Source organism: Solea senegalensis, linkage group LG12, assembly GCF_019176455.1.
Source record: "Solea senegalensis isolate Sse05_10M linkage group LG12, IFAPA_SoseM_1, whole genome shotgun sequence".
Taxonomy (NCBI): domain Eukaryota; kingdom Metazoa; phylum Chordata; class Actinopteri; order Pleuronectiformes; family Soleidae; genus Solea; species Solea senegalensis.
In genome coordinates, this window is record NC_058032.1 from 11003436 (window position 1) to 11020697 (window position 17262).

The 17262-nt window shown below is 39.5% G+C and overlaps 1 protein-coding gene across 1 annotated transcript in view; it reads right to left on the reverse strand.

Annotated features, from left to right (window-relative positions):
* Positions 1 to 224: 224 nt before the first annotated feature.
* The window catches only part of LOC122778777 (protocadherin-9-like), a 44006-nt gene continuing 26968 nt past the window's right edge, over positions 225 to 17262 (reverse strand). Inside the window, exon 3 of the mRNA XM_044040876.1 lies at positions 225 to 3935. Within this exon, the coding sequence (XP_043896811.1) occupies positions 3481 to 3935 (455 nt within the window). The 3' untranslated portion in view covers positions 225 to 3480. The remainder of the gene's footprint in view (positions 3936 to 17262) is intronic.

Genomic DNA, 17262 nt, shown 5'->3' on the forward strand with positions numbered 1-17262 from the left:
AGCACTGAAGCCTTCTCAAAGCAAACTCGACCTGACACACTGATGACTAATGTACAAGCATATACTTAAGTCTTATATCATATTTTGAAATTGTTTTGTTTTTTTTTCTGTACAAGATACATCTGTGTAGATAAAAGTTTCTGGCAAGGTGCATGCCAGTATACACATATGTGCACGCATACACACACACACACACACACACACACACACACATGCAAGGAGACACAAACTCCCCCTGACACATACACACACCAACACCATTTAAACACATTCAAATCCACTCGCATCAATATTATGCATATGTATCATTTACATTACAACGGAGATTGTCATCTCGTCACTTTTTTATATGCTTTCCCATTTTCCTTTTTTTTTTTTATCAGCATAATGATTTCCAATAATTAACCAGTTGCCCTTCATCTTTACTGTTTGACTTTCCAGTTTTTAACCATTATTACTCGGGGTACAGATACATACAATTTTGAATCCAGTTTTCGTGCCAGTATATATACTGCTTTTGTGTGTACGTGGATGCAAAAGTGGTATGCACAGTTCACAAAGATTGAAGTGTTTACATCGTGTAACATTTGATTTGCTCCATAAGACAGACAAACAGGTAGAGTAGTAAACATCAATATTGACACTGAATTGAATGATGGACGCATGGGCTACATAGGCAAGTGTCAAAAAGGCCTTGTGCTAGTCCAAACAGTTCATGCAGCCATAACATGGGTTAGCATGACACACATCTGAATAGAAAGGTTCAGCAAATAAAACAATTCATTCTTAGTGTTAGGTATAGTGTGTTTTCTATTCATCATCAGGGGAGAGGGAATTGAGAGAAAACAATAGCATTGCCACCCGAATCATATCAAGGGAAAACCAGTGAGCACTCATACAATTTTCACTTTTATGTTTTGTGAATGATTAAAAACAAAAACAAAACAAACAAACAAAAAAAAACCCCAAAACTTAACAAAAGCAGAATAAGGAACATTTGAAATGTTAATTGTTTAACACATATATTTAATAATTTAAACACCACTGCACTTACAATTCAAAGGGCATGTGATAAAAAAAAACATGTTAACAATCAACAAAATTATCAAAAGACATACATTCATGCCGTTACTGTGTTATTCCCTCAAGGACTTTTTTTTCTAATTGATGTAGCCGAGCTGTAACGTCACAGTACATATGGATTATTGTAGGCAGAGTACATTAAAACACAGTGAGTTACATATATGTCATTTGTGCTTATTGTACACGTGATTGGATAAATTATTTCAAATAACCATAATTTAGAGGAGTGTGACACTGTGTTTATCCCCTTCTTATTTCACAGGGGTTCTCTCTCTGTGTGTGGTATAAGGAAGGACACCATTTCCTGTGTCATATTTACATACACTCCATCAGTATATGATGTACGTGTTTCTCTTGGTAAATTAGTTTCTATAACATTTTTACGTTTATTAAAACCAGAAATTAAAGGACTTCAAGGATGTTGGCTTTTTGATAAAATGCCAGTTTTCTGTGACATCATGACGCGTGTTCCCTTTGATATGTGCTTCTTTTGATTAAATATGCATTATTTGTTCCATTCCATGATACATACTGTATTTATCCTATAAAGTGACACAGAGAACAACAGAAAAAAAAGAGCTGAAATTGGATTCCCAAACAGGGATAATTTCTTAAATTTATAGGATGAGTTGTTTAAATGATTTGCCCCTTCCTTTGTCCTTGAGACACTGCTCCTGTGATCATTTTAGACGGGAGTCCTGACCCTACAGTATCAGAGAGAATAGGTGTAGTAGCTAAGAGCATGCAGACACAATTTACCTCGCACCTTCCCTTGAGAACGCCACGTTGCATTATAGATTCAGTCCTGTCCCGAATTTGCAAGACGGTACACGAAAATAAATCACTTGAATCATATACCTGATGATGTAGACACCTGGCTTGGATGTTACTGGAGAGACAAATGTATCAGTCACTTATTGCTGTAGCAATAGATTATACTACACCCAATCTGTTACAGCAGTTATTCTGAAGTAGTTATCATCATCAGCACAACTTACGCACGCAGACAGAGATGGAGTGTGTATATAAAAACATTGGGTGGGAGCAGCCTGCAGAAAAGTCCTTTCAAATAATGCCAGTATTGTTTTTCTAACTGCAAGAATCTTTTTAACATCAATAATTCAGTTAGGACCTTGCAAAAAAAAGAAAGAAATCATGCATTTCTATTATACTGGTGTCAACACGGGCATAAAAACTGATAATCGAAGCTTTGAGCTTTGTGAAAACACAAAATATTAATTAATAGCAAGAGCATAGGTGTTGTTATGATGGGAAGAAGGGGACTGTAATAAGCTGCTATGAAGCTGTGATGAAGTGCTTGTCACCTTTTCATTACCTCTACACGTGTTTCTGGCTAGCCAAGAGAATCATTCCACACTGCATAACCACAACGAGGGTCGCTACTGAGATCACACATCAAAGTAATTAGACTGAGAATTTCATAATTGGCTCCATGGCTGTTACTGTGCATGAGTTTCTGAGCATAAAAATCTGAGAAATAGAAACAAAGGGAAGAAAACAAAAGGATACATTTCCAAAGCACATCTGTCTGTGCTTAAGGCTAAGCTACTGGGATAACACTCGGAGTGAACATTTTCTTTTAAAAAAACAGCAGAGATGAAGCAACCACCATATGGAAAACATTCTGCCATGTATGTATGTGAGTATGTTGTGGGATCTGTGTTTTATTTACTGCTATATTGTGTGTACTTGTCCGTGGTGAAAATGTAGAATACACAAGTCTACCGGTGCTGTTTAACGTTGGCCTAGTTATGCTTTGTAGACTTTTTTTTTTTTTTTTGTTATCCTTCTGCAGTCCCCTGACCAAAATAGACTTCTGAAACATGTTGAGCGGAGAAAAAAGAAACATCTCTTACCACCAAAGGAGGTTTTGCTGTGTCTTTTACAGAGCAATACTTCACTAGAACTTGAACAGAAGCACCATCCATAGCTCATAATTAACATTTAGCTCAGTTTAGCACACTCATCATAAAATACTTTTTATTTGTTTCTGCGAGAAAATAGTTTTTAGGGCACATTTCCACTAAGCTCGGCCCAAGGAATTTAAAGCATACATCTTTCTTTCTTTGTCACTAAGCAAACATAGGCAAACTGAAAGCAACAAGGATCTTTTATTTTCCGTGACAGAACTACTTTGGTATAGAACTACCTTTTTATCTATGTTACATAGGTCAGCTAAGACTTACATTTCCTGTCAAGTGCTAAAGCTTTCAGACTGATCCCAGACAGTATGACATCGTGATCAAAGCCATTCTCAGATGCCTTCATTAGTGAAACTGAGCCGGTACTTTACAGACTGATCATAAGTCACTGACAAAAAAAAAATGCCTCCAGGAGGGTGGAGTCGCGTAAGACAGACCCGTGAATATCTGATGCTTACAACTGGTGCTCATGTAAGAAAGAGCTGCTGCCCCCAGTGGTCGTATGCTGACCAGGGCAGGAAAAGCTCGCAAGGGGGATGACCTTGACAGGATCTTCCTTCTTACTGTGTCTGTCCAGGGTGTTGTAGAACTGTGGTCGGTTGATCCCTTTGTCCATTTCATCTTTTCTAGGCACTGACCTGCCCAGGGTATGGCGGCCATCCATGACCCCCATGCTGCCCATGTAAGCTTTGGCTCCCTGGTCACAACTCTGGTGGAAGCCAAAAGAGGAATGGGTGCCTGTGATGGAGGTGGCAGTAGGGATAGAGGTGGGGTTGTTACTGCCAGGACCCTGGAACTGGGCCAAAGCTGGAGGCATCCAGCAGCTGTCTGAGTGGCCCAGTATCAGACACTCCTGGGTGCAGGTCTCAGAGGCCTCAGCCAAGGCTTTCTGCAGGTTCACCTCAATGGCTATAAATAAAAAGTAGAAAAAGAAGAAAACAACATAGTCAATCTAGCAGGTCAGAACATATAGATCGCAGCTGAAATGATTTTACTGGCGTGTTGTGAATGCACCAAATTAACTCATGAATCATTATTTAGACAGGAGATAGTTGTCGTCTTATTAGTTTTTGACCCGCAAAATGTCAGCCTTTTAGAGAAATGAAAGTCAGTGATAAATGTTTCATTTCATCTTGTAATGAGAAAAACACCAGCAGAGCATTTAATTTCCATTGGTATTCCCGTGACTCTGTCTGTTTACCTACAATATGTGATGAACTCCCCGTAGCTTAATTAGAGGAAGAAAAAAAAAATGTCTCGCTGTTTGTGTCTCAGATTGACTTAAGTGCATTAAATATTTAATGAACATCTTAAGAAAGCATTGTTTATTTTAATCACGGTCAGTGTGGCACACCTTAAATCCCTTTGATCTTCTGCAATCCAGTAAAAGAAAACTTGAATACTGGGAACAGGGCAAAAAAAAAAAAAAAACATCACAGGATCCTGTGAGCATCTTTAGCATATTTAGAAATAATGAATATGCATAATTAATTGTGCCAGCATTGAAACTGCACGCATGGAGCAGATGGAAATACTGAGAACTGAACGGAAGATGCGACTGTGCAAGGCTAAACACTCCAACTATCTTATCTCATTATCAAGGCACTGACATCACATGTGGAATGACTCTGGGTTGAGGCCTCCGCATTGAGTTTCAGCAATATGCTTGTCAAGCCAGATAATTAGAATGTAAAACGGTATGCACCAAGGCAACCAGGAGCCTGCGGTGTTATGTTTCCTTGGTCATGCAAAGAAAAGAGCGGCGCCTGACTCAAACATCACTCCTCTAGGCCTCAGCTCCAAGCTGTCATGGAGAAATTATTTAGTATATTTGCATAAGTAAGAATGCTATCAATAATTAAGCTGCCATAGACGCAGTACACTGGGATGACTTTCCTTACCACATTTATTTCTATTCCACAGACGTCACATCTTCTTGCCATTGTGTTAATTGTTCTATGGCATTCTGAAAAATGAAAATGGATATACCCTTTTTTTACTCCATGTACCAGTGAAGCCTCTCCAAAACTTTCCCCAGATTGTCGTGTAACGGCCCAGAGCACTCATTTATGTTTGTATTTCTGTGCATCAACTTCAATTAGGAGAGCAGTGTCTGTGAAGCCATTGCCTGGTATAAATTGTAAGGATATATTTGGAGTGCCCACCTTGAGTCAAATCTGCGCTCTCCATATTGAACTGGAGCCTTGGTGCGGGAGTGTATAAATCCCCTGGGTGGTAAATGTGTCACCTTTCAGAGGGTCACTAACTTCATTATGGGAAAAAATTGATGCTACGCTCTCCTCTGAGCTAGCACAATAGGGCCAAACCTAGTCTCAGCTGCTCCCTGACTCAATCTCTCTGTGAGTGTTTTCTGCTGTTGGTGGTGCTTTTCAGACTATTGACATTGATGCAATGATGCTATTAACGTAAAGATTTTGTTCACCAAGCACGCACAAACCAGTGCTCCCAACGCAAACAGACGCACACGCAGACTCCTTATCGTCTCCTCAACTTTACACATCCTATATCTTACAAATGAAACGCCCATGGCTCTGTACACAACTTGAAGTAACAGCAGTTCTCTGTGTCAACAAGCCTCCGTTCCTCTCAATTTTGCATGCGATATTTCACATCCCAAAAAATGATATTCCAGTGGGGTAGTTTGCGAAGGTGGTGTCAGGTTTAGCAGGGTGGATGCACAGCGTGAGTGATGTCGCAGACAGCTCCGGCTGCTTTCGTCAGCTGGAGATATGCTGCAGCCTGCTTGTGATGCCACTTTTCTTTTGTTTTCAGGGGAAATAATAGTATCCTGCAGAGCTTTTGGGAGGAATTGCATATAACTGATGCCACAGATCTCCAAACATTCTTTTCTACATTCGCTTCTTGACATGACATGAGGGGATAATGGCAAACAATCGGGCGTCGTTTGAAATGATTCATCTCCATTGAGCAGTGACGAAGCCTTTCACATGGAAGCCGTGATACCTGTTTAGTTGCTCTGTATAAATGTCTGACAATCTACAACAAGATCAGCTGGAGTCATCCCAAATGACGGACTCATGTCGTCTCCAAATATTTGACTGATTATTATCGTATTATCCGTGGTCTTGTTGTGTGTTTCGAGACAGCCTGCTGTGTCTCATTTCTAAAAATTCCAGTCGAACCCACGGTCAAACACAAGGTCAGCAACAGTGGTAGCCTACAGCGGTCCTGTTCTGCAACATCAACACATCCTTTGGCCAGCCACTGATCGAACGCCACAGCATCCACCTACAGCTGACCTTCCATTTATGCAGTCAAACATTACAGCTTGCATATTCACTGAACACCTGAATATGCACGGCAATCCTCACCAATTTTCCATTTAGATAAGAAGGAGTGGGTCAAACAGAACTCCGATGCTTGTGATATTTTCCAATTCAATTCAATAACCCTGGCGAGTTTAGACGTCGAAGAGTTTTAGTTTCACTTTTTGTTGCTGCAAGCGAGAGCATACAATGGGAGTTGTGTATAGTTGCCCGACTCATTTTTAAACTCCTTTTAAAATATTCCAATAAGTAAAGGGTTGCAGCAGTTCATCAATAATGATGTCCTTTTCAGTGCCGAACAGAGAAAACTAATTCATGTTCTATTTTAAAACAATCACCCCCGTGTGCAATGCACCTGCATTTCCAGAGGTGAATATCGCTTTAGTGTATATGCGGTTATTATTATTTTGCTTCTTATTATACTGCTCCGCTTGCGATCTTTATTATTTTCCTTTTCTGATGGGCATGAAATCAGCTAATGCAAATTCAGTGTCTGACACACACACACACACAGCACGTTAGATGGCCGATTGGGGGTGGGGTGGCGGTGGGGGTTCAGTGCGATCGTGAGATATTTAACATGACAGTGGATGATATTTACTGACAGAGCTAGTTTCATCTTGATGAGCCTCACATTAATTTCAGCACACATATCACGATTCAGCTCATTATTTCAGCATGCACAACTCATTATTGCCAATTAAAAGGATAATTGCATGCATCCAGGACAATAAATTCCTCAAACAGCCACCAGGAAGGTGGACTAGGCTCCGGACTCATTATACAGTGTTAATCACTACAATATTTACCATCTTTTAATTTTTTTGAGCCAAAAATCCTGGTATTTGCAATTTCCAGCTGAAGCCTATATGACAGCACCACTGTTGAAATCAGTTGTTAAACATTTACTTTGACACTGTGATCCTATAGACTATATATACTATTTATACTCTCTTTTTTTTTTTGTCGCTTTACTTTCTGAGGTCTGTCTGTCACCCTGCAACACTTTGTTTCCCCGTAGTCACACATCATTCCATGTTGCCAAGAAAAAAATATTCACATGTTTGAGAAGCTTAAAATAAAGACTTTGCCTTTCATCAAGAGTTGAAAAAAACAAGTTAGTAAAAATAGCTACGTCTGTGATGCGTTCAAACATGTTATTATTGTTATTATAATAATTTACATGTTTTTGTATGATAGTAGATGAGAGCACTCTGAGAGAGGGATACAAAAAGTCATGCATTAACATATGCCTCTGGGTCTGTATATATATATATATAAATAAAAGATAACAATATTTTAAACCAATCAAATCTCATTTGAAATAAATGGGTTGATAATTACCAAGATTTTACGACTTCATTCAGACTTTACGTGCACCATGTGTACAATCTGAGTAAGCAGAACAATGGCCATTAATAATAATAGCACTATTATAGCTGCTATAGCTATAACTGGCAACTCCTTGGTTGTTGCACTGGAAGGAGAAATGCTGTTGCTTTCATCCATGATACATTTCACCGTTCTTCTATCATATTCATGTGACGTGCACTTGGACGGTTTAATGTTCTGTTTGAGATATTGCCACGGTGAAGAAAGAGAGGCTGAGGAGATGAATATTAGACGCCACCATAATAAGTCCTGCATATACATTCACTGAACAAGCCAACGAGTAACTGATGGCTCGGCGATAACATCTGTGACCTCGCTCTGAAAACCAACTTTTCTCTGCCCATCAGACTTAAATGCTGTTTGGTTTTCTTTACTTTTATGAGAGGCAGATATACTCTACTATAATCCTCTGCGAACGCAATAAGAGCTGTTACTGTCACTGCTGACAAGGGTGCGGAGGATGAAGTAAATGTTCAATTTTAGCAATAAAAACCTCAGCGGGCCTTTCAGAGGTATAAGAGATCAGCTATGCCACAGAGGTCAGCTGTGCCATGAAGGAGGTTGACATGCATTAAAACCTACAAGGAGTTCTTCCATGGTTGACAGTCTGTCAACACCTGTTGCAGAATTTATTAAAAAAAAACAAAAAACATTTGATCGTACCTTTAGCACTATATCTACGCAGCTTGTGTTGATCCTGTGAGCATTCGCGTGAGTGCCCACATCTCCTGAGAACAGTCAGTGAATGGTCATTAATTACACTAATGATCATTGTTTGATTGGGTCACCAAACATAAATTTCAAAGCAGCAATAAAAAGTGAGATGTAAGAAATGGCAGCGCCCTTTCTCCTCTTTCTTACTTTTTTAAACAAACAGTGCCAGATGTAATATATGGCCCTGCTTTAAAAGAGACAATGTGATGCAGATAAGAGGGGAGTGAGGTTGTCCATATATACTCTAGACTAATTACTTTTGATGCATTTACTGAGACACTGCTGACAACTGTGAGTCTCTGAGCCACATACGTATTTATCAGCACTTGTGGGACCTATACAGTTCATCGCCTGTAATCCATCTAGCCTTGACTGCTCTTGCCCCCCTTTGCTTTCCTACTGTTTGACCCATTGTAACTGAAAGTAATTGCAGGCAGAAAACAACATCTAATGATTACTTTATCTGGGAGTCTGAGAGCGAGTGAAAAGTCACAGACAGGTACTTTCAACAAAAGGAGAAGACCTTTTTGTTCTCAACACACAATTTCAGACAACAAAGAATATTATTGACTTGGCTGAGATTAGAACACCAAAACAAATAACAAAGCACAGAGAGAGGACAAAGTGTACAAAGAGAGAAAGGGTCTCTTGAACAGCCCGGTGCCAAGCGCTGGCCTCTGTCTTTTTGTTGCCATTGATTAAAAGTATGTTGTAGTTTGAAGTACCAATTTCTCCACAGAGAATGTACAACAGCAACATAATGTACCAAGTTAATTTGATGTAAATTCCTTTATTTCCAACTAACTCTTCCTCCCTGGAAAGGAAAGCGCCTCAAATGTTATCCTCTGCATAAAATGTTCTAGCCACAACATCAACAACAACAAATATGGGATTTTCTATACACAGAAGGCAGGTGGGACGGCAGAACACAGAAACAGCTTTCTTCCCGACACTTGACTTTTTTTTCTCGTGTGTGACATTGGTTGATTACATCTCCTTCATTATATCTGGACTACTATTGAGCCTCCCTACCCGAGGACAAGTTGCGGGTGTCACCATCAACACAATCAGGCCTGGCCAAATACCCAGCATGGGCCACAGAGACGAGTGGTGAAAACACATAACAATCTGCAATCAGTGCTCATCACCATGATGACATACAGAGGGGGAGGCACAGGGTTTCTATGGGGGGTAGAAACACAAGGCACGTACAGTAGATGTGCAATCACAACACACACACAACGACTACACACTCCCTGCCCCGTGAGTCTGTGCTTGCGCCGTATGACGCTATAGAAGTGCTGTAGGTGTGTGCTGTGACTGACAATGAAGCACACGTGAATGCATACTTATGACATTACTTTCAAAAGTCTTTGCACGTGGACAAATTAAAATGTCCATACAGAATGTGGAATGAAGTCAAAGTGGAAATATTTTAAAAAAAAGGGTTTAAACAGTGGAGAAGACAAGGTTTGTTCCAGAAGACATTTCATGTCTCATCCAAAAGGCTTCTTCAGTGTGAACTAACGATGCCCTGGATTAATGAGAATCTACACAGACATGTTCCAGCAATACCATTTGAACATTTGGGGGAAGTGACTTTGATTTAGCAATGCTAATGACACTCCTAACGCTCACAAAGTCGCTTTTATAGTGACTTTAAACGCCAGTGCGGAGCATGAGGAAGTCATCAACTATTTCAAAAAGGTTGCTGTCTGGAGCGGTTTTAGAAAATAGCTAATAAGAAATGAGGCCACATGATGGAGAAAAAAAAAAACAAAAAACACAGAGGCGAACTGTACACCAGGCACCATGTTGTTGCATCATGTGTCGTGTAACAAGCAAATTCATCACATTGACCCATTGCACCCAGTTATAATGGAAAACAAGGATGAATTGCATTAACACTGAAGAAGATCTCAGATCTGGCAGCCTGTCTGTACCGCCGATGGATTGAGCAGGAGGAGAGGAGGGGGTAATAAACAAGGTGCCACTGCATATGCTATATATCTTGCAGGCATTGATGATTAGCTCTGTTTTCCCTTAGCCATACATTATGGTTATTGCCTCCACGGACCGGTAGATAGGAAGTGGATACAAAAGCGTCACGAAGCCCATCTTTTAGATAACTGGCAGGCTGAAAACCACTCAGCACCAGCAGCAGCGTAGTTTTTAGAGCATGAGTGACCTGGGCATGGTGGAAATTGAACGATCTAATGTGAATGAGCTGAGAAGAGGACATGCTCATACACGTTTTGTTACTTCTCTAAATGTTTACTGTGCAGTGAGAACTCCCTTTTGACATATGTACAGCTCAAGTCCCGGCGTTAAGTCCCACTTGATAGTCCTCAAAAAATAAAAAAAGTATTTTATGACTTATGTCCTCTTTTCTTTTCCTTCTTCACTTTCCAAGATTTTGAGGACATGAACAGATATTATACAGTCACAACTGCAAAGAAATATTTTCATATATAATTGAAATAGCAGTGTGTAGAATAGCAGGGTGAGGTGTTTAATATGAGGGACAGCCTCCCCCTGATCCCCCTGTGCATGTGCACTTTAAAGGTTTTCCTTTTCCGAAGCAACACAGACACTCCTCCAGGGACAACTATTAATTTTTTTCCTGAAACCTCCCCTGAATAATGAATTCTGTCCTATTTATATGCCGTGATAAGTCGACTGAATGTCTAAAAAGGGGTTATGATGAAAAGGGTAAGGCTTTCAGAGAAAGACCTGTTCCTGCTTAACACATTTAATTCACCCGCGTCACCGTGTTCTTTAAAGCAAAGGAATAATGGCTGAAATAAAAGCAGACACAAATGGCACATTCAATAAATCACAGTTTTACTTTTACTATTCGATGACTGTCACACTCCTCCACGCAAACACCTATATCACTGAGAGTTCAGATGTATCCCTTTTACTCCTCCAGGCCCCTGGTTGACAGATATGTTCTCACTAAAATCACCATGGTACTCAGTGGTTTGTGTTCATGTTTCTGTCACAATGCACTTTATTCGGGGTGTATGTTGAGTGCCAGCATTGTCAGCTAACATTTGCCAGAGAGAGAGCGACAGATAGCGGCACACAGAGAGGCAGAGTACGTCTGAAACATAAAATAAAACTGTGTAAAAATCGGTAAAGAAAAACATCGTGTAATATTCCAACTCATGGTCAAATGTGAAGCTGTATTGATTTCAGTTCAGGCCTCATTTGTGTACAGCTTTTTTGTTTATTTTTATTTTTTATCAGCACTCCCACTGAATGAAATCAGTCATTACAGGTTCACTATCAAACAAAATATGTATAAGGCTGCTACATTCGAACAACCCGTACTCCCACGTACACACAATTAATTGATGATATGTAGTGTTAAATGTATGAAACTTTGAACTTATACCTTAATGTAATGACCATATTTCATTAACTGTAAGATTATCTCATGCTGTGAATCGCATACGTGTTTAGTTTTAGATTTCATCCAAATGCACAAATCACTCCATGATGGAACTGTTTGGAGCTGAGATCTGTGTCAGTGTCTGGACCACCGCTTTCATTTCTTGGATGTCACGTCTAACAGCTCCTCTTTGGCTGCCAAACAGTCTCAATGGGGGGATTTTTTTTTATTTTTATTATAATAAAATAAAAAGGGTGAAAACAAAAAGTAGGTTCACTGATTGTGTTCTGCCTGTGATGATGAAGCGAACGCTCCAGTGGCTCCAACAGTCCGCAGAGGACGAGGCAGTGAAAATAGCCATGCAACTTTTTTTTTGCTCCAGAGACTGCTGGCAACCCATTGACCTCAATGTCTTTTACACTGTTTAGCCTAGAGCACTAACTATCAGATATTAACACCCCGTGTCTTTGATTTTGTTGTGCCTGTCGGGCCCTGCGGACACTTTGCGTATATTCTTTGTCCTGAGGTGCCATCCTCCGAGTGTCAGATGTTTTGTTCTCCTCTAACATGACTAACACCAGGCAAGGGTATGTCAGTATGTCCTGGCATGTAGCATTAGCTCTAAAGTTGACATGTCTCAGTAGAGCCTCAGGACGGCGTGGTGAGTCAGGACGTGCCCTGAACGTCGCTAACATACTTGGGCGTTGGAAGAATTGTGGGAGGCTCATCATGCCCACCACCGCTGCTGTGATGACATCACTGTTTAATTGCTGCAGTTTATTTCAAACCATGTGCACATGCACACACAGTGTGAGAGAAACAGATCTGCTCTGGCACCAATATTCATCGCTATGATAATGTCCTATTTACCATGAATAGAATATAGAATATTGTTTTTTTAAATTTGTATTATATTAAGATGATTTTCTTTCTTGTCCTGTATTTTGTAAATACTGTAATATATATATACATATATATATGTATATATATAAAAAAAAAAACACACAATGACATCATAATAACACTGCATGGTGCTTAGTTCAATTTGCCTGGATGTGTTGAGATCAGACAGGGAGTTAATTCAACGCGAGGTGAATAACTTAATGTCGCTAATTTATTTTTATAATGCATTTATATCGCTTTCGTTCTTGACAGGTTCTTTGTAGAAGTCGACTCGCTGTTAACTTCACTTCTCTGTTTGATTTCCATCGGCTTTCAAAGTTGTGATCACTATGACACTACATGGTGTCACTTTGTTCCATGCACAGCAGTTTTGTACCTCGATGTCATTCACTGCTGCGCTGTAAACTAACGTGGGAGATTGACAACCCCATACTCCACCACTCACAGCAGTTCTGGCTCATATTATGGGCTATTTAAGCTACTTTTTTGTTTGTCATGTCCCCAAATAAGGTTGTACAGACTGTAATGACACAATACTTACAGTAGACTATGTGCACACTGCACACCTCAGTATTTTGAATAAACAAAAATACACATGGTGTGACCATGTATCATGTATTTTCTCTTTTTTTATATACATTTATTAGTTGGGTGTTTGGTTCTTTACTTTAAATTACATGTTGGTGTGTATTTGCCCATGCATGACCACGAGTACAGACAGCAACACTCCTTTATTCACTGGTGGAGATATGTTGAGCTTGGCAGAAGTGACTTCTTATGGCTTTTCAGAGCTGATTAATGGCAGTTTGTTTTATGGGTGGGAGGACAATGCGGCAGAGTAGATGGTTTTGGAAGTCATGCATTCATATTCGTTCATCTGCCAGCTTCCAACAGTCACTGGCCTTATGAGAGTCTTATTTTGCACTCGATCACATCGTTACACGGTTATTACAAAATGCATTCCTTGTTTGAGTTTCATGTGTAACATCCAGTCGTGTCCAGTCAGTCAGACTGACGTTGAATTCACAAGAAAAGACGACTTGTCATCAGTCTGCCATTTTTATCTCAGCATGATGTCCATTTTTCAGTTTTCTGTCCCCTGACTTGTCCTCTCTCTCTCTCCAATGTGACATATTGCTAATTATTTCAAACTATCAGGACGACAGTTTAAATTTCAATTCAATCTTGTCTTCGGCAGTGACCTTTTGCTAGAACACAGGGTTGGGCCATCAGCCCTAAAGAGTTTCTTTGACACTTACAGGTGCCATTTAGGAAGAAATTTAAACAACATTTTAGCTTGATATCAGCGAATACATGCTGAGTTCACTCTTGTTGAAACAAAAGTGGCCTTTATATACTGTATATATATATTCATATGTGTACTCTAGGCATATGTATATATATGTTCCAGTGAAACACTTACTGTGATGATTGAAAACAGCCCAGTTTAAGCTTCAAGACACAATGGCTTCTCTGGTAGCTGTGGAGGGCAGATTTACAGCCGTTTGCAGCTAATCCAACTTGTCTAGTATGGGTTGTGAATCTTAATACCCCCGATTTTATGAAGACATACTAGGTATAGTAGTTTAGTCGAGGCCAGAATGCATGTTTTAAGCATGGTTATAGCCCAATCCAACAGGTGCTGGCACCCATTGGCCGGAGAATTGATCGTTTTATATTGTTCAGTGTGTCATAACGAATGACAATCAGTGATGGATCTGGGAACCCCTCCAGATCTCCCGAAAGAAAGTCTGGCATTTCTGATTTTACGTTCTGCCTTCCACGGCATGTGTTGTCATGTCAGTGACACTGACCAGTGGGAGCACAAAAGTAACGAGTGACAAACACATGGTGAAGCAAATGAGTTAGCTCGAGTTCTCTTTGGGTGATTGACAATCCAAGCTGTCCTCGTCCTGCAACCCAACATATCACATGCACGTGCTTTGGACACAATTATATGTTTACGATATATGCCTAAAGAAAAATAAAATATCCGCACATGGGTGCCTTACTTCACTGTACAAATGAACATACCTAATAATTCTATAATAATAGTTAAAGAAAAAGAGAGAGTGAAATGTCCATACTTCTATTCTAAATTTCACTGTTGAATACCACGCTATATGATGATTTATTACTCATTTATTAATGAGTAAGTCTCCTTGGCGTCAGCAGGACTTTCTGACATTTTATTTATGTTTCACTTTTTCATGGAAAACTAGCATTTGTTTGTCTGAGGAGTTACTTAAACGTGTGTTTCTGGAAACCACTGTGTGTGTGTGTGTGTGTGTTGGGTGGCAGTGGACACAGGAGATGGCAGGGGGCGCCAGTTTGTAGTCTGACCAGTGACTTTGGTCACAGTGTCACAGAGAGGGTTAATGTCACTGGGTTCAGTGGGTACAAAAACGTCCCAGTCTTTACAATAGTAGCTCGAAATAAGAATGAGTTGATTGCGATAATAGGTTTTACTAAAGAGAGATACAATCATCTCCCACAAAATAGCTAAAAATGATGTCACACAGGCAAATTAAATGGTAGATCCTGCTGCAACACAACAGAGTTCACCATGTATGTAAGAAAAAAACAATTATGTGATATTGACAGCCAGTGTAATCAAAGGCTCCCCTGCCAGACTCAATGAGGTGCCAATCAACTGAGTGTCTCTGCCTCATGTTGCTGCCGCCGCAGCCTCTGCTACCTTTCATTTTAGAGTCAGAGGAGATTCTGCCGTGGTGAATCTTCAGTCAATAGCTCAGAGCTGATGGTTAATGCTGATTGATGACATTCAACTCCCCAAAAATACACATCATCTGCAACAATCAGTAAAGGTATTTTAGTATTCTACATTATTATCACTGTGTATGTCATTTACAATATTTCAACTGTCGTTGTACTAGTAGAAGTACTAAATATTAAATATCTTGACTAGCTTTAAAGCTTTGTTTTTCTTTTTTTCTCCTTTGGACAAAACTGTTTTTTTCGAATGTTGCTAAAGGTCATTCATGATTGATTCCAGCCATAATTAAAATGATTAGTAAAATAAATAATAAGGCACCAGATGTTCTCTCTCACTCCATTGTGCTCTCATTGAAGAACAATTTTAATACATGCTGATAATTAAAGGGATTCAATCAAATGTGACATTTCTTCCACCCCAATACAGTGCTGTGCTCCTCCTCCATTTTACCTGCAGTGGCTTGCTCGGGACCAGTAAAAAAAACAAACAAAAAAGAAAAACAGATGAGATTGTTCATCGAGAGTAAGAAGGATAATTCCTGCAGAGACATTTTAATGTGAATTTATTTGAAACATGGCAACCATCTAACCCAGAAATGTCAAGCACGAGGGGGAACACTTCAACAAAACATATGATACCGAACTGCCTAGAAGTGTCACTGCTGGAAATAAAGTAAAAATATTTTCTTTCCCTCCTGTCTTTACCCGAGCTCTCTCCTGTTGCTGTTTGCTCTCTTACTTGTGCTGTTGTTTATCTGTTAATTTTTCTAGATTTTATTGTCATCTCCTGGGGAAAATATTACTCATCTTAATTGTTACCTCCGCCAAGGAGATAATGTTTTTGGCCACATCTTTGTCTTTGTTTTTGAGCAGCATAATTCAAACAATAAGGAATCAATTTGAATTCAACTTTCTGGGGATGTAGATTATGGCCCAAGAAAGAAATGATAAGATTTTGGTGTTGATCCACATATAGCTCAGGATTCAGGCTTCAACCTTGCAACACAGGGACATGTATTGACACTGTGAAACTGAGCACACTCGCATGTGTGCAGCAGTATAAACAGTCCAAATAAAATTATATTGGCTGTCACAACAAAGACTTGAAAACTCTACTGGCAGAAGAAGAAAGGATATTAATTTTTCAACCTGGAAACAGTAAACCAAAAATACCTGTGAAGTGGATAATTCCGTCTATGGGAGACATGTATTTTCCCCTTCCTTGTGTCAACACAACTTTTTTTTGAGGTGCGCTGCAATGTCTGTATGGACCTGATAAGTCTCTTATTCTCAGCAAAGAATAATTTGGAAAATGCAGACGGCTGTACACAGACTCTCCACATTGTTAATTAAATCATGCTGCCTTTGATGTTTCCTCAGGTTTTAATGGGAAAAAATAACAAAATTAAATAGGATGCTGTCTCCCATTGTTGTGAAAAGACTGGTCCACGGATGGTGCATCAATTAAAGCGAACTGAAAAACTGCAAATACAATCAATTAAGCCTAAATAAAACCACATGATTTCCTACCCAAGTAAAGTGAATCATTTCTTCTGAACTATCAAAACTACTGGCATGTGAAAATTGAAAGACAACATCTGTTATTCAGAGAAATTGCCGAATCATCTTGGATCATATGGTCACACAAGGAATGTGTGACATGAATGAGTTTGTTTTTTTGTAAAAATCTGAAAGCAAGTAAACAAGGACGGCAACATTTTAACAATATTTCTAATATGTGCATCTCATCCAAGACACTTTCTTTGTTTACTTACAGAGAGGTCAC